Source organism: Sciurus vulgaris (assembly GCF_902686455.1).
Source record: "Sciurus vulgaris genome assembly, chromosome: 10".
NCBI classification, from domain to species: domain Eukaryota; kingdom Metazoa; phylum Chordata; class Mammalia; order Rodentia; family Sciuridae; genus Sciurus; species Sciurus vulgaris.
Genome location: NC_136470.1, coordinates 93,859,640 through 93,879,659, shown reverse-complemented (window position 1 = coordinate 93,879,659; position 20,020 = coordinate 93,859,640). Strand labels below are relative to the sequence as shown.

General features: G+C 38.1%; 1 protein-coding gene and 1 long non-coding RNA gene across 4 annotated transcripts in view; one reads left to right on the top strand and one right to left on the bottom strand.

Annotated features, from left to right (window-relative positions):
• The window catches only part of LOC306671122, a 376,374-nt gene that overhangs the window by 183,823 nt on the left and 172,531 nt on the right, over window positions 1–20,020 (bottom strand). The gene's annotated exons all lie outside the window — the stretch shown is intronic.
• MFN1 (mitofusin 1) overlaps window positions 2,401–20,020 on the top strand; it is a 41,309-nt gene continuing 23,689 nt past the window's right edge. For 2 of the 3 annotated variants that reach the window (XM_079156349.1, XM_079156347.1), the window contains exons 1-7: window positions 2,401–2,525; window positions 3,695–3,813; window positions 5,898–6,033; window positions 11,767–11,929; window positions 14,003–14,127; window positions 15,695–15,803; window positions 17,496–17,603. In XM_079156349.1, the coding sequence (XP_079012475.1) occupies window positions 3,702–3,813; window positions 5,898–6,033; window positions 11,767–11,929; window positions 14,003–14,127; window positions 15,695–15,803; window positions 17,496–17,603 (753 nt within the window). In that variant the 5' untranslated portion in view covers window positions 2,401–2,525; window positions 3,695–3,701. Of the gene's footprint in view, window positions 2,526–2,709; window positions 2,827–3,694; window positions 3,814–5,897; window positions 6,034–11,766; window positions 11,930–14,002; window positions 14,128–15,694; window positions 15,804–17,495; window positions 17,604–20,020 lie in introns of those variants that run through there. The other variant, XM_079156348.1, reaches the window with a different exon arrangement.

The window sequence follows — 20,020 nt, the reverse complement described above, 5'->3', positions numbered from 1 at the left end:
ATAACAAACTATGAGACCACACTTGATCATTTGCATTCAATACAAATAGTTTTTAAAAAAAACTTTTTTTTTTTTGGTACTGGGAATTGAACCTAGGGATGCTTAACCACTGTGCCACATTCCCAGCCTTTTTTGAAAAATATATTTTATTTAGAGACAGAGTCTTGCTGAGTTGCTCAGGGCTTCGCTAAGTTGCTGAGGTTGACTTTGAACTTGCAAACCTCCTGCCTCAGCTTCTTGAGTCACTGCAATTAAAGGCATGTGCCGTCATACCTGGCCTAGTTTTAGATCTTTAATGGGAAAAAAGTAGCTTTTTATTTCCTTTTCTTTTGTCTTAATCTAGATGGGGTCTCACTATGTTGTCTAGGGTGACCTTGAACTCCTGGGCCCAAGTACTCCTACTGCCTCAGATCACATAGTAGTTGGAATTATAGCTGTGTGCCCACATGTGTCATTGGGTAAGGCTGGAAAAAATTTTTGAACAGGACTGGGATGTAGCTCAGAAGGTAGAGAACTTGCCTAGCGTTCACAGGGCCTTGGGTTAGATCCCTGCTACCACACAAAAAAGAAAATAACATATATTTCTTTCTTTCTTTCTTTTTGTACCAGGGATTGAACCCAGGGGTACCTAACCACTGAACCATATCCCCATCCTTTCTTTCTTTTTCTTTTTAATTTTGAGACAGGGTCCGGCTAGGTTGCTTAAGGCCTCACTAAGTTGCTGAGGCTGGCTTTGAACTCAAAATCCTCCTGCCTCAGCCTCCTGAACTGCTGGGATTACACACTGTGTCCAGCTCTTTTTCTTTTTCCTTAAGGTTTCTAAAGATTCCTAGTAGAAATGATGAGCATGCTGTGTGTGTGTGTGTGTGTGTGTGTGTGTGTTTATAGGGTGGGGAAAGTGGACAGGGAGAAAAGAAAATGGGTAAAAGTTGTGAAATACCATGAAACCAAATGATTGCAGCTTATTTTAAAATTACACCTAGGGTTTTACTATGTTACTGCTAATAAAAACCATCTTTTACCAAATCCCTCTAATTCTAGCCAATGGACTAATCTGATTAATAAACAGTATATAGATCTGGGGATGTAGCTCAGTAGTAGAGTACTTGTGTAGCATGTGCAAGGCCCTGGGTTTGATCTGCAGCACTGCAAAAACAACCATAAGCAATGAAAGCCCCCAAATGTGGAATCTCTCCATGGTCTACTGCCCAGAGTGACTAGAATGATCTTTTACAATGTAAATCAGATCATATTACTCTCTGGGCCCCAAACTTTCCAACAGCTTGCCATTGCATTTACAATAAAATGCAAAGTTCTGATCTCAACCTCTATGATTCCACATCTGCCTACTTCCCTAAACTTATTTCCCTCATTTTCCTTTTCCCTTCCTATAACCCAACCATTCTGGCCTCCTTTCTTTTCATCAGCTATACCACTGTACTTCCTGTGAGTGTTTGGACTTCCTGTTCCAACTATTTTGGGCACTCTTCCTTCAGATATTTCTAGGGTTGGCTTCCTGGGGAAAAGTTGCTGGGAAATGTTACTTCCTTAGTAAGAACTCAGTCTCTTTCTCATTTTTCTTAAGAAAGTCTACCCCACTGCCATTGGGGATTTTTTTCCTTCAGAGTAGTAAGCACTATCTGAAATGACCTAATTTACTGTTACTTGCTTATTGATAATCATCTGTCCCAATAGAACAATAAGTATCTAGTTCTTACTTTACGCCCAAGAGTAAAGCTGAAAATCACAATCCATGAAGCAGGTATCATCACTATTTTGATTTTATAGATGAAATACCTGTGGTCCAGACAGATTAAGTAGCTTCACTTGCACCTCATTTGCGAGCTCTGCAAAGAAATATACACGATTCTCTGTTGAGCCACATACAGACCACCAGCCAGCTGCCACTCTCCAGAGATGTGAGAAATGCAGATTCTCAGGCTACACCACTGACCCAGAGGACCAGAATCTGCAGTTTAACAAGAATCCCAGATGATTCCTAATGTTTAAGAAGCACTAGTCAAAGACACGTGATACTCCTAAATCTCACCTCCAAAGTAATCACACACACACTCCTGTACTTGAAACCCAGGAAGCCAATCATCCAAAAAGAGCAGTGGAGAGGCCAAAAGATTTTCCTTTTGTTGTTGGCCTGCTAAACATGAATCCCCCTGCTCTCGCTGTCCCGACCCCCACATCTTTCAGTTGTCCCTAAACAACTAGACATACGTAGGCTGGGCAGAGCTTTGGAGACTTGGACGGAGGAGGAAGGAAAAGCACACTTGTTAGCGTCCCTGCCCACAGCAAGCCTTGCCTTCTGCCCTTAAAGAAAATGGCGCCCCGCGCAGATGCGTTTCCGGCCACGGAGCCCAACATAATAGGAGAGGGCCAGAGACCGGAAGTTACCGCCCTTTTGCCACTCCTCCCGCCTCCCCTGGGCGTCCAGCCTCTCTGGGGAGGATGAGGCAGCCGGGGGGCTGTGGCGGAGCCGCGGTTGCCGGGTGACAAGTCAGAGCTGGGATCGTGTGAGTGCCCGCTGCCTTGACCGCTGGCTGGTTCGCGACGCTCTGGGTGACCTTCGAGGGACAAGGGGCGGAGAGTTAATTGTTGGCCGAGCTCTCTGTGACGGGGCGCCGCCGCCGCCGCGGGTCCTTCGGGGAAGGAGCAAGCGAACTGGGGGGCCGGCGGGACCCACGAGGCCGGAGCCCGGGACGGGTGGGGGTTCGGGGCCGCGTCCGGCGCGCGGGGCGTGCGGGGTCTGGCCCTGAACCTTGCGAGCCGGGCTCCCGCGCCGGCGGTGTCCGTCGTGCAAGGCCTCTCCCCGAGGTAGGTGTTCACGCCGCGGAGCCGGTGGACGTCCCCGCCCTGCTTTCCCACGTAGCTCCGTGGTGCGCTCATTTCGTGACCCTCTGGAAGGATCCGGCTTCTTTGGGTCACCGTGGTCCAGTCCACGCACACGCCAGGAGGAGAGTGAGCTGATTGTCTTTGGTGCTTTTTCGCGTGAGAAGCTTCCAGGGAGGAAATTTTTTTTTTTTGAATGTACATTCCTTGAAGTTTTTTTGGTTCATCGGCGGGGAGCGTGAGACTCCGTTAAGCCTTGCCTCCTTGTTTGTTCTGATCAAAGTACTTCTGAACGTCAGTACGGCATTGAGATCTTGGAATTTTATTTCCTCCCTCTCACCTAGAGCTTCTGGTTGGGAAACTTAATAACTTAGTTTTTGTTTGTGAACTTGGCTTCCTCTCACTAACCCAGTTTCCTGATGTGCTTAAAAGAGTCACATGCAGTCACGATTTAGCCACGGTTAGTTTCATCTTCACCAAAGGGAAATAAAGTAGAAATTGCATCCAAGATTTTGACTATTATTAGAGGTCATCTATTTTAGTGAGCTAGCATTCAAAAGTAGCCTGTAATTTCTGACTAAAACATTTTCTGCTCGAAAAACAATTACCTAAAAGCATTTTGTCAGGTGTAATTTATTCCACCTGGGAAGTTAAGGAATGACAGCGAATGTGCGTGTCATTATTATTCAGTTTTAATCAGTACTTTTCTTTTTCAGAGACAGGGTCTTTGTGTTGCCCAGGCTCCTGGGTGCAAGTGATATCCCTACCTCAGCACCCAAGTAGCTGGGACAATAAACTGGTACCACATTGCAAGATAAGTACCACTTTTCTAACTTTTTGTTTCTCCCCTTAGTTGCATAATGGCAGAAACTGCTTCTCCACTGAAGCACTTTGTGCTAGCTAAGAAGGCAATTACTACAATATTTGGACAGTTACTGGAGTTTGTTACTGAAGGATCACATTTTGTTGAAGGTTAGTTTCTCTTATGTTCTTAAAATAGTGAACTGTTGGAAATATGTAAAAGTGCTTTATTATTTCGACTTGAGCTATTAAACTCGTATTAGACATTGTACTACTGTGAGGGAAAACATAATTAATAAAACCCATTTCTGCTCTCTGGAAAAGCACATTGTATTAAGTTAAGAAATAACTGCTTATATGTAAGGTACTATTCTAAACATTTTACTGTATTAATAATTTCTTCAATCCTCATATCACAACGAAGTTGATTATAATCATACTCATTTTGAAGGTAAAGAAACCAAGGCACAGCAAAATTAAACAACTTGCCCACGATTACACAGCTATAAGTGCTTAGTGAAAAATTAGGCAGTCCATGTTTAGTCTTATACTTATATTCTTCCCCAGTTTAGCAATTAAATCAAGACCTCAGATTCTATATTTTCCTCTTATATAAGGCAGAGTTGAAGTGGGGAAAGGGTAAAAGAAGTTTTCATAAAACTTTATTTTCTTTCCTTTTCTTTCATGGTATTAGGAATTTGAACCCAGGAACAGTTTACTACTGGGTTATAGTCTCAGCCCTTATAATTTTTTTTTTTTAATTTAATTTTTGAGATAGGATCTTGCTAAGTTGTTGAGGTTGGCCTCAAACTTGGAATCCTCCTGCCTCAGCCTCCCAGGTTGCTGGGATGGTAGATGTACCCCACTGCCCCTGTCTAGTTTTCATAAAATTCTGTGTAACTGTTCAAACAAAGGTGGTAAGGAATGTCCTCCCAGGATTTGCAAATTTAGAGATAACTATGGAAATTGTGTGTCCATTAAGTAATACAGTGAAAGGGTGTTTTTTTTTCTCCTTGTTCCTCCTAACCCTCCCTTACCAGATTTTGAGCCCTTCACGTCTGGAACCCTATCTCACTTTGTCACTAGCACGAACTCGACACAGTTCAAGTTCTGTTGAATGAAGGGGAAAAAAGTACTGTTTTCCAGTTTGGAAGGAATTTGAGCTGGCACAGAGACGTTAAATTTTTTGAAATTTTTTTCTAAGAAAGTTGATAGAAAGTGAAAATGAGGTTAAATGTAATCTGTGTATTGAGTCTTATACATTGAACTAGTGAAAAGGCAACTTTTGAATCTGAATTCAATTTTACTGGTTCTAGAACCTCAGAAAAATTTTGAAAAAATACAAAGCAAGTAAATTAGGAACAGCAAAAGTAAAATGAAAAAGTGTAATACTTAAGCCAGTCTTATTTACCAAATGGCACATATTTTTATTAATGTGTAAAAAAGTAAATAGATGAAAAACATCAGTTTAATTAGACAAGCACTGGGTAAGTTTTAAGTGGCAGTGTTTGTCTCTAATTAGGATCATTTAGATAGGCAAATGTCTTTACCTTGGAGAAAGACGTGATAAGAATGTAAATATCAGTTTATCTCTTACTCCTGAAATAAAACAAGTAGAAAAGGTTGTTCTGCTTTTAAACCCTGGCTTTTCTAGCTCCCTGGTCCTTGGAGGAGCCAAGGAGGAGGAAAGGTTGAGGTAGGGTGCGCAGGTATCATTAAAGCTGATGAAATGAAATTTAATTTGTAATTCTCTTTCCTCTCTGCCTGTTCATGTTGAGTGAATTGTGTTGCTCCATCCCTGTGGGAAGCAGAAGAAGAAGTGATAAGGTTGCAGGGTCTTTTCTACTCTGGAGACTGAACCATATCTAAATTTCTGAGGGGTCCTTCTTCAAACTTTATGTCTTAGCATGTAGGCCTAGCTTCTCAGGCTACAATTGGGCAAAACAGTAACTGGTGGTTATTAGATTTTTGTTTCTGCCTTTGGAAATGGATTTTTATGTCAGGGAGGTAGTTTGTATTTTTGAGATCTAGATGAATAATAATTTTTGACTAGGTCCTTGCAGTTTTTAAGGTGTGAAATTATTTTGGGCAGTATTTATATGACCCATTACAACAGGGCATGTACCTTTTACCAAATACTCAAACTATGAGCATTTTTATTTTTAAAATGTCATTTAAATATAGAACAAAGCCAAAATATATAGTCATAGGTATTCCATTGAATAAGTATTTCTAATACCATTTCAATTTTGCAGCAACATATAGGAATCCAGAACTTGATCGAATAGCCACTGAGGATGACCTGGTGGAAATACAGGGATATAAAAGTAAGCTTTCCATCATCGGCGAGGTGCTGTCTCGGAGACACATGAAAGTGGCATTTTTTGGCAGGTAATCCTTTATTATTTCTTCTAAGGTAGGTTTCTGGAAATCAGCTTTTCCTGGTCATATTCCCAGCTTTGTCTGATGTTTCAACAAGTTATATTCACACACACACACACACACACACACACACACACATATACATGCACATACCGCCCCCCAACCATACCAACAGTTTCTACCTGTGTTAAATATGAAAGCTGTTAGCATGTAGAAGAATTTGTCAGTGTAGCTGTCTGGAGTGAGAGTGATCTCTGCCACAACTTACACATTAATTTAATAATGAGTTAACGGGTTGGGGACATAGCCCAGTGATAGAGCACTCAACCTGGCATGCTCAGGGCCCTGGGTTGATTTGTAAAACCTTGGAAGAAAATAAAATTTATTAATTCCCCGTGTACTGTGAACTCTGTTAGGCATGACAGGTGCAAAGATAAATGACTAACCCCGTACATTTTTTCTCAGTTATCATGCTTTATCCTATCACAGGAGAAGAGATGTCTCTCTCCAGAGGAGGGTCCTGAGGAGTTTATGGAGAGAAGCAGGAACTCAACTCAGAACTGGATGGGTCCTGAGTGATGAAAAAGAATTTCAGCACACTCCAGTCTGAGGCATATACAGATTTATTTAGGAAAGCAGATATATGTTGAAGGGAGAATGTGGGCCATCTGGAGAGTGAGAGATACACTTTTAGGGTTCTTGGCACTTTCAGTGAAATTTGATGAGTGGCAGGTATGGAAAGATATGTAGGGATGATAACAGTCTAGTGATCTCAAGATGGTTTATGGTGTTTTGGTTGTTCTTAGAATCATTAAGCTAATGTGGTATTTATTATCTGATATATATATGATATTGGAAAGTCCCCATAAATTATAGGTTTCTCAAAATATCATGTCTCTTTGCTTAATCTATATATTGGTAGGCTGTTTATAACAGTGCACAAGAAAATTATCTTAAGTAAATTTATGGTTAAGATTTACAAATTTTACATTTATAGATTTTCCAGAAATTTGAGAGTTGTAGGCCTGGGAGAGAGATTGGCTTGGTGAGTGAGAAGTCTGGAAAAGTATGCAGAACATCTGAATTAAAATTTTATTTCCTTGCCCTTCCTTTCTGTTTCCCTTCTATTTCTTTTATTCTATCCTACCTCAGTACCAGTAGAAGCATTTATTTACTGAACTAACCTCTAGATCTTTTACACTATTTTCCATCTTAGGGCTTTTATACTTGCAATTTCCTTTAACTGGATCACTCTGCAGACTTAATCCTAAATATTACTACCTCAGAAGCTTTCCTTTATCACTCTATTCAAAAAATTTCTTCTCAATTATTCTTTCTTTTCTTTTTTTTATTTTTTGGGACATTTAGGCACTGAGCCACATCCCTAGCCCTTTTTATTTTAATTTTTTTAAATTTTGAGACAGGGTCTGACTGAGTTGTGTAGGGCCTTGCTAAATGACTGAGGCTGGTCTTGAACTTGGAATCCTCCTGCCTCAGCCTCCCAAGTTACTAGGATTATAGATATATGCCACCATACCTGGCATTCAATTATTCTTTCTTGAAGCACCCTGCTTATGTCTTTCAAAACTTTTCACAAAGTTCTATTATGTTTTCATTTTCTGCTTCTTCCACTTGGTAATATTCTCAGGGCCTTACGTAAGATTTTGATATGATGTGGCTCCATAAAAGAGGTTGTACCTCAGATTAGGATGGAATAGGAGTGGGAAGAAGCCTCTTGGAAAGGCAGCGACTCAGCTGCACTGCTCGAGAAGGAGAAATGGATTGGTCCAAGCAGCTGGTCCTTAGTTTATCATAGTTCTGTTAGCAATTTTTTTTCTGACTTCACTGTGGTACAATAGCAATATCCACTCAACTGCAGTTAACCTTTGAATTTTGATCTTTTCCTGGGCTAGTGATATATAAAATTAATTCTCTCCAGACTCTGGACAGTGGCAGCAAGCCACAGCTCCTGGTTAGCCCCATGATCATAAGGATAAACAACTGATAGTCTATATGTTGGTAAACTATGATGTTGGGTAAGTTAGGTGCATTAAATGAATTTTAACAACATAGTATTTTCAACTTACTATGGGTTTATTATTATATAACTCCATCATAAGTTGAATAACATCTATATTAGCTTTGGATGTGAAAAGGGGGCACAATCCCATTCCTTGCAGAGCCATACATAAAAAGGGAGAGAGACCAGGTTGTTTGGTAAGAAAGGGGTAAAGAAGTAAGCAGTGGCCATATTGTTAAGGACCTCTTATCATGTGGTAAGGAGTTTTGCATTCTTTATATATTTTGAAAAATAGCCATAAGAGGATTTAGTGTTACAATTATAACTTCAGCTATAGTTATAAGTTCAGATATAGTGGGAAGATAGATTGAGAACAGGAGTTATTTGAAGTTGTTTAGGCAAGATATTATAAGAGTGACTTGTAAGCTTAGAAAGGAAGGGTTAATAAGAAATGTAAGAGTACATCAGACTAGCCTGCTGATTAATTATCTCAGGATGGTAACAAGAGTCAAGAATTACTTGGTTGACTGAGTGGCATTCATTGAGCTGGGTTTGTGGAAAGAAGGTAGAGTTTGGTTTTGTTTAATTCAGATGTGCATCTGCGGTAATTATTATTATTTGTGGTACTGGATATGTTCATCTGCTTTTCATTGCTGTCACCAAGGTAGCTGACAGGAACAACTTAGAGGAGATAAGTTTATTTTGAGCTCATGGTTTCAGAGGTTCAGTCTGTGGTTGGCCAACTCAATTGTTATGGGTCCAAAGTGAGGCAGAAGATCATGGTGGAAGGGCATGGCAAAGGAAAACTGCTCAGTTCATGGCAGCCAGGAAGCACAGAGAGGGAGCATGTGACAAATCAGGAACAAAATACCCCAACTTTGCGTCCCTCTAGTCACCTACATTTACTACCCAATATAGTATATTCTTTTTAAATTATCACTTCATCAAATGGATTAAGTTACTGATTAGGTCATAGCTTTCATAATCTAATCATTTTGCTTTTGAACAGTCCTGTGTTGTCACACAAGTGCTTCTGGGGGACCCCTCATATCTAAACCATAACATGGGGATCGAACTCAGGGGTTCTTTATCACTGAACTGTATCCACAGCCTATTTTATTTTTTATTTTGAGACAGGATCCTACTAAGTTGTTGAGGCTGACTTTAATCCTTCAATCCTGCCTCACCCTCCTGAGTCTCTGGGATTATAGGCATGCACCAGTGTGCCTGGCTATGGTAATTATTAGTCATTCAAGTATAGAGTCATCCAAAAGGCAGTTGGGTGTTTAAGATTGGAACTAAGGAGAATTTTAGGAAATTTAAGAATTATTTGATTTCTGTTGATGATCGATACCACTGGGAGTTGATGAGATGATTCGGGGGAGAGTATGGTTTCTTGAAGAGAAAAAACAATGATTTGGGAAGAAGATGAGAAACCGTTCATGAATAGAGATTCTACACCAGTAAAAGGAAAACTAAAAAGAATTGGTATGATGTAAACAAACATATTTGCTGTATTTTCCCCCTGGTACCAGGGATTGAACCCCGGGGCACTGTACCACTAAGCTACATTCTTAGACCTTTTCATTTTTTTTTTTTTTAAATTTGAGATTTCCCTAAGTTGCTGAGGCTGGCCTCATACTTGCAATCCTCCTGCCTCGGTCTTCTGAGTAGTTGGTTGACAAGTGTGTGTCACCTGGGTGTAGCCAGAAATATATTTGATCTTTGACCCTGGTCCTGTCACAGAGCTCCCAAAACCCTTGGAATTTCCTGAGTGACAAGAATAGCTTTTATTTTGCATGAGCCCCCTTTGATCACACCTGAATTTATGCTAATATAGTTGACTTAGGGTGGAGCCCCTGCATACCTTAAGGATGGGACCATTTACCAGAAAACCAAGTGATAAGAAGATGGGAACCTATAGCCTCACATACCTACCTCCAGGGAAGAGGGTGGCTGGGGGCTGGAGGTAAAGCTTCATAAAAACTCTTAATCCAGATTGATAAGGTTCCAGGTTGCTGAAAGTGTTGGCAGGTTGGCAACACTTTCCTGCTTGCTTTGCCCTGTCTAGCTCTTCTTCTGGCTGTTCATCTGTCCTTTATAATATCCTTTTAATAAATTAAGTGAAGTGTTTCCTTGAGTTCCAGGAGCTGTCCTAGCAAATTATTGAACCCAGGAAAGAGGTTTATGGGAACCCTGACTTAAACTTTTTTGGTCAGAAGCACAGACCATAACCTAGGACTTTTCAGTTGGTATCTAAACTGGGGGACGGACTTGGGAGACTAAGCTCTTAATCTGTAGGATCTGACGCTATCTCTAGGCAGATAATGTCAGAAATGAATTAAAGGACACAATGTTGGTGCCTGCTATAAAATTGCATGGTGTGTGTGGGGAGATTCTTTTATACCTGGCCACAGAAATGTTCTGTGTTTACTGTGAATAGAGGAGGGTCCACCTCTCCCACCACAATTGGTTTGTTGAATTTTTTTTTCCTTAATGTTTTGGGAAGACAGGGTGACAGTGTGTCTCCAGTTTTAGTGTTCGTAAGAATCATTCTGGGAGTACCCCCAGACTCAGTGTATCTGAGGAATCTACATCATTAGTGGGCTTACCTGATGATTCTTATGGGGAAGGGGGACCCAAACTATTCTTGAGGATCTGCAGCAAGACTTCATGCTGTCATTAGAAGGATGTGTATCCTTGTAAGATGTGGTATAGTGGCAATGGAAGCCACTGTTGAGATCATTAAGATGAAATGAGGAGCAATATCCAGAACACAAGTAGAAGAGTGACTCAGACTGAGAGGAAGAGGTGAAGCATGCACTATGAAGATGCTGTATTTGCAGTAAAGCAAAAGGCTCTGAATAATTCTGGGTTTTGTGCACACTTCTAATGTGGGTATGAGGTGTTCTTTGGGTTTCAGTGTTTTCAGAAGTATTGTGATTACTATGACTTCTTAACAAATTACCACAAACTTAGCAAATTAAAAGCAACCATTTTATTATGTTCACTGATTCTGAGTCAAGAATTGAGACAGGGCACAGTAGGGATGTTATGTCTTTGCTCATTGATATCTGGAGCCTCAAGATTGGAGGAGGTTCAACAACTGAGTTTTAGAATCCTCTGAAATCTTATTACTCACATGTCTGGTACTTGGGTGAGATGAGTAGGAGACTGGGGCTGTCAATTAGAGCACCTCGATGGACCTTTCTGTGTAGCTTGACTTCTTGTAATACAGCAGATTCAGGGTAATTGGATTTCTTACATGGCAAGGCTCCAAGTGCATGTGATCCAGTGAACCGGCCAGGAGCTTCATGGCCTTTTATGCCTTGCCTTGGAAGTCACCCAGTGTCCCTTCTGACGTGTATTATTTGTTGAAGCAGTCACAAACCTGCCCAGATTTAAGAAGATGAGACATTAGATCCCATTTTTATGATGGAAGGAGTATTACAGAATTTTGACTTGTGATTTGAAATTGCCTCAGGAACTGAGAAAGAAAAGCTAAGATAGATTTATAGAAAAGGTAGACTTTGTTTTCTCTTGCCCCCCCACCTTAAATATACATTGTTAATATTTGTTTAAGTGAGGTTGTTTTTTACAAAAAATACAATCCGATGAACTTTTAATGAAATTGGAATTTTGAAAAATGTGGTGTGAGACCCAGAGAAAGGAATAACTTTTTTACTGTTAATATTTTGTTTTTCATGATTTTGTGTATGTAGGACAAGCAGTGGGAAGAGCTCTGTTATCAATGCAATGTTATGGGACAAAGTTCTCCCTAGTGGGATTGGCCATACAACCAATTGCTTCCTAAGCGTTGAAGGAACCGATGGAGATAAAGCTTATCTTATGACAGAAGGATCAGATGAGAAAAAGAGTGTGAAGGTATAGTATTTAACCTTTAGCAACATGATGTCCCAGCATCAATGTCCTCGAAGTTTTAAAATTTTATAAGATGGCTCTATTGCTGAAGATGGAAGAATTGTTAATATTCTTATTCATAACTTTTAAAGGCATTGCTGATATTTTGAGTTCTCTTAAAATTCTTTTGCTTCAGAGTAAAATTATTGAAAGAATAAAGCCTATCCTTAACTGTGTGTGTTGGTTTTTGCAGTTCTGGGTATCACATGCAGGTCCCCATGCATACCAGACAAGTGTGCTACCACTGAGCTATATCTCCAGTCCTATCCTTTAAATAAAAGCAGAATTAAGAGGATTTTGAAGCCTTCTAGTAAGAACATTATTGAAGTGTAGTGTTGCAGTTTAATCTCAAATTTGTCTTTCTTTTTAAAACTTTTTATAATACTGGATCCTGAAATCTATTTTTGATATGACTTTAAAAATTGCTTTACTTTAGAAGTTACTAAGCATATTGGTAAGTAAATGTTATAGATTCATCAGATAAGGACTAATGATAATTCCCTAGCTTTCATAAATTTATTCCTCCCTCCCCCATTCCCTCCCTTCCTTGACCTTGCACGATAGGCAAGCATTCTACCATTGAGCTAATCCCCAACCCTTTCAGAAATTTCTCAATTCAATGTCACCATATTCCTTCAGCCAGTAAAAAAAAAAAAAAAAAAAAAAATTAGGATGTAAGATGTTAACTCTGAACTGAAAGTAATTGATAAGGCACTGTCTCTCCTTATAGATTCTCCCCCACTTTGGGGAATTGAACCTAGGGCCTCACACATGCCAGGCAAGTTCTATACCACTGAGCCACACTCCCAGCCTAGTTACCCTACCGTATGTCTATAGATCCCTCCCACAAACCAGAAGTTGAGTGTTGAAAATCCTTGCTGTTTTAGGTTTTGCTCAACTGATAGTAGTCATAAGTCTAGTTCTATGAATTTGCTGTTTCACTTAGTATTAAGTAACAGTCTATATTAATCTACCTCCTTGGACTGAGCATACATACCCTTCACAAATTTTTATGAGAAAAAAATGATGTTTATGAAAGTACATTTCAGACTTCTAACCTGTTCAGGAATCACTAATATTTTGTAATTAGGATTTTTACCAAGTCATAATTCGTACTATTTGTGACTTTAGGCTCTCACAGAAAAGCGTGCTGTGTGATATTTTAAAGAAATTCTTTTTTTCCTGATCTTTGCTCTCTACTTTCAGTTTTATTCCTTCATTGTTCTATTCCTCCTCTCCCCACTCCCAAATTTAAATTCGTTGACCTGGAAGAAGTTTGCTTTACAATATAAATAAACTTTGAGTCTTGTACTGTAGTAGTTTACTTACTAAAAGAAACACAGCAATTATAACTAATACCTCATTGGGTGCTTGCCCTGTCCCAGACACTGTCTTGTAATAACTTAAACCTCAACACAATTCTGTCAGATAGGTACTTTTGCTATTGTCATTTTGTTAGCCTGTGCAACTTAGCCTGTCTCAAAAAAGGACTAGGCATGTAGCTCAGTGATAAAGCACCCCTGGGTTCGATCCCCAATACTAAGGGGAAAAAAAAAAGAAATATTTATTGACCTCTTGTCTCCACTGTTCCTATAGGGATTTTAAACCTATTTTTATAACACTGTTTCTTCTAATGATGTTCCCATTACTAATCAGTGCATATTGGTTTTAGAAGAGTCAGAAAATTCAAATAGGCAAAAAGAACAAAGACTTCAAAACTCATACTTTGCAAAACCAGTATCACTTTCAGGAGTTGCATAGGATTCCATTGCTAGAGTTCCATTTGTTGGTCACTTAGAATATTTCCAATCATGATTATTTTTGTAGGATATTATGAGCAAACTGAAGGGAACCATTTTTTTCCCTACTTCATAATTTCAAAGCTAAGGTTTCTTAAGATTACTCAGATGTTTTTATTTCAAATTATTTGAAGTTCTGCCTTTTGCAAAAATGAATGTTGTGCCAAATCAGAGTATTTTAAATTTTTTAAAAGTTTTTATTATAAGTACACGTTTTTTGTTTTCTCTCCTGCTTTAGACAGTTAATCAGCTGGCCCATGCCCTCCATATGGACAAAGACTTGAAAGCTGGCTGTCTTGTGCATGTGTTTTGGCCAAAGGCAAAATGTGCCCTCTTGAGAGATGACTTGGTTTTAGTAGACAGGTAAAATTATGTATGAATTGTGTTTTCTCTGGGTGTAGGTTTATTTAATAAAATAATGCTGCTTATAGTGTGTGGTACACAAAATTTAAAATGTTCAATTGCTACCTTGTTTTCATTTGAGATTGTTAAAGAACAGATGTTATTTTCTGTTTTTAAGTTGCATTGTCTAATTTTATTATAAGAAATTCTAAAGATAGTCACTTTTTTTGGTTTCTTAAGAGAATTTTATAGTTTGGATGAATGGTTGGGACCTACAAATTGTCTAACTCAGATACCTAGAGGTAATAACTTTATTTTTCTTAACCAGTAGTGAATTGGTTCTGTGTGTGTTTGTGTGTGTGTATGTGTATCATGCACTACTGGGGAATTAAACCCAGGGCCTTGCGCATACTAGGCAAGCATTCTACCACTGAACTACACCCTCAGCCCATGACTTTTTTTTTTTTTTTTAAACGAAGGATTGAACCCAGGGGTGCTCAACCACTGAGCCACATTCCCAGCCCTTTTCATTTTCTTCTTTTGAGACAGGGCCTCACTAAATTGCTAAGGCTGGCTTTGTATTTGTAATCCTCCTGCCTCAACCTCCTGAGTCTCTGGACTTAAGGTGTGAACCATGACACCCAGACTATGATAATTTCCCAAAATAACTTTGTTCAAAAACTCATGCAACCTTTTGTTTTTCAAGAGTTAACAGATTACTTTTGGAAATTTTTTTCAGTGCTCTTGATTAATTTGCATTTATGGTATGTTTTTGTTTTTTAAATTAATTTATTTTGTGGTCCTAGAATTTGACCAGGGCATCATCATGCATGGAAGGCAAGTAGCAAGTGCTGTACCACTGAGCTGTGTCTCAGTCCCTATGATGTTTTTAAAATCATACTACTATACTGGTGCTTAATAAAATAATTATGCATATCAGTTGGTCACTATCACTTGTTTGAAACATTTTAATGTTTTTAAAAATTTTGGTGTGTTCTTTATTCAGTTAAAATTTCAGCGTTTTATGTAAACCATTTGTTTTTGATGATGGGCTTTCCTTTGGAAGAGTGTTTCAAATCAGTGGGATAACTCATAGGAAAGAGATGATGCTTGTGAAATCAAAATATTTTAAATATATTAGTTAATTTTGCTTTATCTCACAGCTAGACTATACCCATAACACCACCTGTCAAGATATACAATTGGCAAATCCTTCACTATAATTTTTATGGTATAGATGGTATATTATATTTATATCTCCCAGAGGGTATTTTATTTTTTATTATTTGTGCTTTCAAAAGGACTTAAATCTCTGAGCTGTACTGAATGTAGCTAGCTGCTTATAGCCTCATTTTTTTTTGTCAGCTTAATTTGTTTTGTTTTTCAGTACTTATTTTTCAGTCTTTAAAAACATGAAGATTAAGAAGATTGAAAAATGATCATGTTACTTTGTCAAAAATTACTGGCTTAAAATTTTCTACTGTCCTTTAGATTCAAATGATACATGAAAGTTCAAACAAAATTCTATAACCCAAATTTTATTTTTAAAAAATTTCATCAAATGCTACTTTTGTTTTGTTCCTATTAGTCCAGGCACAGATGTTACAACAGAACTGGATAGCTGGATTGATAAGTTTTGCCTAGATGCTGATGTCTTCGTTTTGGTTGCAAACTCTGAATCAACACTAATGAACACGGTAGGATATAATCATATTACTGTGTTGGGGGTTAGGCAACTAAATGGTATTCATTTTAATTCTGAAAAATGAGTGAAATCCAAATCACGTATTAGAAATCTAAAATTGGGTGAATGAAAGCATTGTATTTCCACAGACCCATGAAGCAGAAAATACTCCCACCTACTCCCCACTTTCTATTTGTCAGGCAAAGCTTCTCATTTTCAGTCTTGTTGCCCTTTTTCAACTTTACCTGTATATATTGTAGGTTCAGTTTACCATTATGCACTTGAGGCTGCTATTAAATTTAGATTATCCAGAATATCTATCTAGACATTTTGATTTTGGTGCCTTTGTCTATAAGCACTGAGCTACACCCAGCCCTTTTTTTGTTTGTTTTTGTTTTTTGTTTTATTTGTTTGTTTGTTTGTTTGTTTAATGGTGCTGGCTATCGAACCCAGGGCCTTGTGCTTGCAAGGCAAGCACTCTACCGACTGAGCTCATTCCCCAGCCCTGTTATTTGTTTTTATTTTGAGACAGGGTCTTACTAAATTGCCCAGGGTGGTGTGGAACTTGTGATCCTCTTACTTCAACCTCCTGTGTTGCTGGGGTTAACATGTGTGCACTACCACATCCTACACGTATGCTGTTCTTTCTTTCTTTTTTTTGGTACTAGGAATTGAACTCAGGGGTGCTTAACCACTGAGACATCAACAGCCTTTTTAATTTTTTTGTTTTGAGACAAGATCTCACTAAATCACTTAAGGTATCCCTAAGTTCCTGAAACTGGCCTTGTGATCCTCCTGCCTTAGCCTCCCAGGTTGCTGGGATTGTAGGTGTATACCACCATGCCTTACACTTATGCTGTTCTTTACATATAATTTGTCCACCCTGAATTTATCTTTCTACAGTCTCTGTTAACAGTGCTTTCAAGGACATCTTTTATCACCACCTCCTTTTTTATGGAACTTTTCTTAATTTGAAGTAGATGTAGTATTTATGGATTATACCTTTCTCTATTGCTTATACTTTGATTTATATAAGTATTTTACATTATTGTTAATAACTCCTAAAAATGATTTTAGGTAGCTTTTGAGAGCTTGGATTATTGTGTCCAACAGTTCCATTTATATCCTGCATATAGTAGAGTCTGGTGGATATTAAATTTCAAAAGGACTCAAGGCAGGAACAAGAACAGTTACCACTTTTACCTTCTTGTATGTTAATTTTCTCATCTTAGAAACATTTCATGTGCATATGGTGTTTTGGGATCCTTTGTCAGCAGATGTTAATCATTATTGTCTAAATGGTTCAAGTTTCAATTAAAAAGTATCTTTTGTTTTTTTAATTCAGGGGCACTCTCTACCACTTAGCCACATTCCCAGCCCTATTTTGTATTTTATTTAGAGACAGGGTCTCACTGAGTTACTTAGCGCCTTCCTTTTGCTGAGGCTGGCTTTGAACTTGTGATCCTCCTGCCTGAGCCTCCCAGGCCTCTGGGATTACAGTTGTGTACCACCACACGTGGCTTTAAAGTATCTTTTAGAAGTGAATATATTGCGTGTATATATGTATTTTTAGTTGTAGATGAACATAATACTTTTATTTTTATATGGTGCAGACGATTAAACCCAGTGCCTCACAAGTGCTAGGCAAGTACACTACCATTGAGTTATAACCCTGGCCCTACTATGTGTTTTTAATGTTTTCCAGGAGAAACATTTTTTTCACAAAGTGAATGAGCGACTTTCCAAGCCAAATATTTTCATTCTGAATAATCGTTGGGATGCTTCCGCATCAGAGCCAGAGTATATGGAAGATGTAAGTTTTTTTTTTTTTTCTTTTAAGTTTTTAAATACAGTCACGTCTGGAATACTTTCAGTGTACTTATCTGAGAAAAGTATGTCTTAGAACATTATAAGAAGTTGTTCTCTTGTGAAAAGAATATGATTATAGAAAACTTAAAGTGGATTTGTGATAGAGACCGAAGTATTAAGCTATTTTGAAAAAAAAAAAATTTTTATAAAGTATGTTTAATCATTTCAATACTTGAAACTTCTTTTTTGTCTGTTTTAACTTTTTATTGAAGTATAAAAGAAATAACAGCAAAACACATAGATAAATCATTTAAATATCCAGCTCTTTGAATTTCACAAATTTTAACACACCTGTGTCAGGGTCCAAATAAAAAACAGAAGATTCCCAACATCCAGAATCCCCCCTCATGGTTCTGCCCGTCCTGTGTTTCTTTCCCAAGAACTAAACACTTAACAGGACCTCTAACACCTAGATTGTTCAACTTTATGTGATGAAATTGTATCTACTTTTGTGATTCTGAGGTGCCAGCACCCCAACAGAGCAGGTTCCTTCTCAGAAGATGTGAGCCACTTGAGAAAATAAAAAGGTCTGAAATAATCACTAAAAGCTTAGAGAAAAAGCCAAAGGTTATATTTTAAAAATGGAGTGGTCTGATGGGTATTCCAATCCTGATAGGGACTGAAACTAACAACAAAAAAAGGCCCCTATTTTTTATTTAAGGGGGAGTACATCAAAGGCAGGGATAAGATTTCAGTGGGAGGAGTTTTATTTCCGTTCTTGTTTCTGGGTGTGGCAGGAGTCTTGCAGTAAATAAGTTGATTGACATTCAGCAAGCTATACCCATCTCAGGAAGGCTGTGCTTGAAGTCTGAGCAGTGAGCTGAGACAGGGTGCCACTTGAATCAAGTGATCTCAAACCATTGGGTTCCAACTGGGAGTTCTAAGACCAGGCTTCCCTGCTTAATGGCTCCAACTTTGCTCAGTTCACACACATGGGTCACAGATGGCTCTCAGCAATTTCCAACACCCAGAATCTCCCCTCTTTGGTCCCTCCCATCCTGTCTTCTCTCCCAATAATTAAATAAACACTTAACATGACTTCTAACATCTAGATTAGTTTTTCCAGTTGTTCAATTTTGTATGATGTAATTGTGTAGTATCTACTTTTGTGTCTGTTTTCTTTTGTTCAACATTGTATTTGTCATGTGCATCCATGTTGTATGTAGTTATAGTTTGTTCTCATTGATACATGGTATTGTACCCTGTAATTGACATTTATTTTGTTAATGATGAGCATTTGGATCTATTTTCTATATTTAGATGCTATATATTAGTAAATAATATTGCTATGTTATGGTCCCCCTTTTATGTGTCTTTTTGGTCTCCATCCAAATGCAATTTTTTTTTTCCTATATATTTTGGCTTAATTTACTTAACATGGTATCAGTCTTTTTAAATTTTTTTTATTTTATTCTAATTAGTTGTACATGATAGTAGAATGCATTTATACATTTGGATCCATCATACATAAATGGAGTATAATCTCTCTTTTTCTGATTATACATATTATAGGATCATATCAGTCATGCATATATGCATTTTTTTGGACACACGCACACACATATATATATATGTATGTATGTATAATATATATATACACACACACACACACCAATGGGTCTTAGGGGGAATTGGATGATTATGTCTTTCAGGGGATATTTGTCCGTGTCTGAAGATATTTTGGGTTTTCACAACTGGGGTAGTGTATTATTGGCATCCAGTGGATAGAGGCTAGAGGTGCCATTTTTCTATCCTGTAGCACAGCATGGCCACTCACACAAATTTGACTGGTCTAAGTCTTCACTAATGCAGAAATCATTATATGATTGATATATGTTTTATATATATATGTGTGTGTGTGTCTCTGTGTGTATATATATATATATACAAACACACACACACATATTTGAATTGTTGAATTGCAGGTTAAAAATATGTTCAGTTTCAGTAAATGAAGCTCAAGAGTTCTTAACTGCTTGTACATTTTATGTTCCTAGCAGCAGATTAAGAGCTCCAGGTAGTCAACATCTTCAGAACTTTTTAAAAATCTTATATTTGGTCTATATCATCTTTGATTTGTTTGATACTCTTTTTTCTGATTTTAATAGTATGAGTTTGTTGTAGAAAATTTTAGAGAATAAAGGTTTAGAAAAACCTCTTCTATCATTGTTCACCTGTTAGATAATTCACTTTCATTCTCCTTCCTATTGGAATTTCGCTTAATATAGTTTTGTTTCTTGCTATTACTAACTGTTGGAATGATACGTCTTTAAATTGGGGTCTCACTTAATCATTGTAGAATTAGAAAATACCCCTCCAAATTGTTCTTCCCCACATAGTTCAACATTCCTCTTAGCTTAA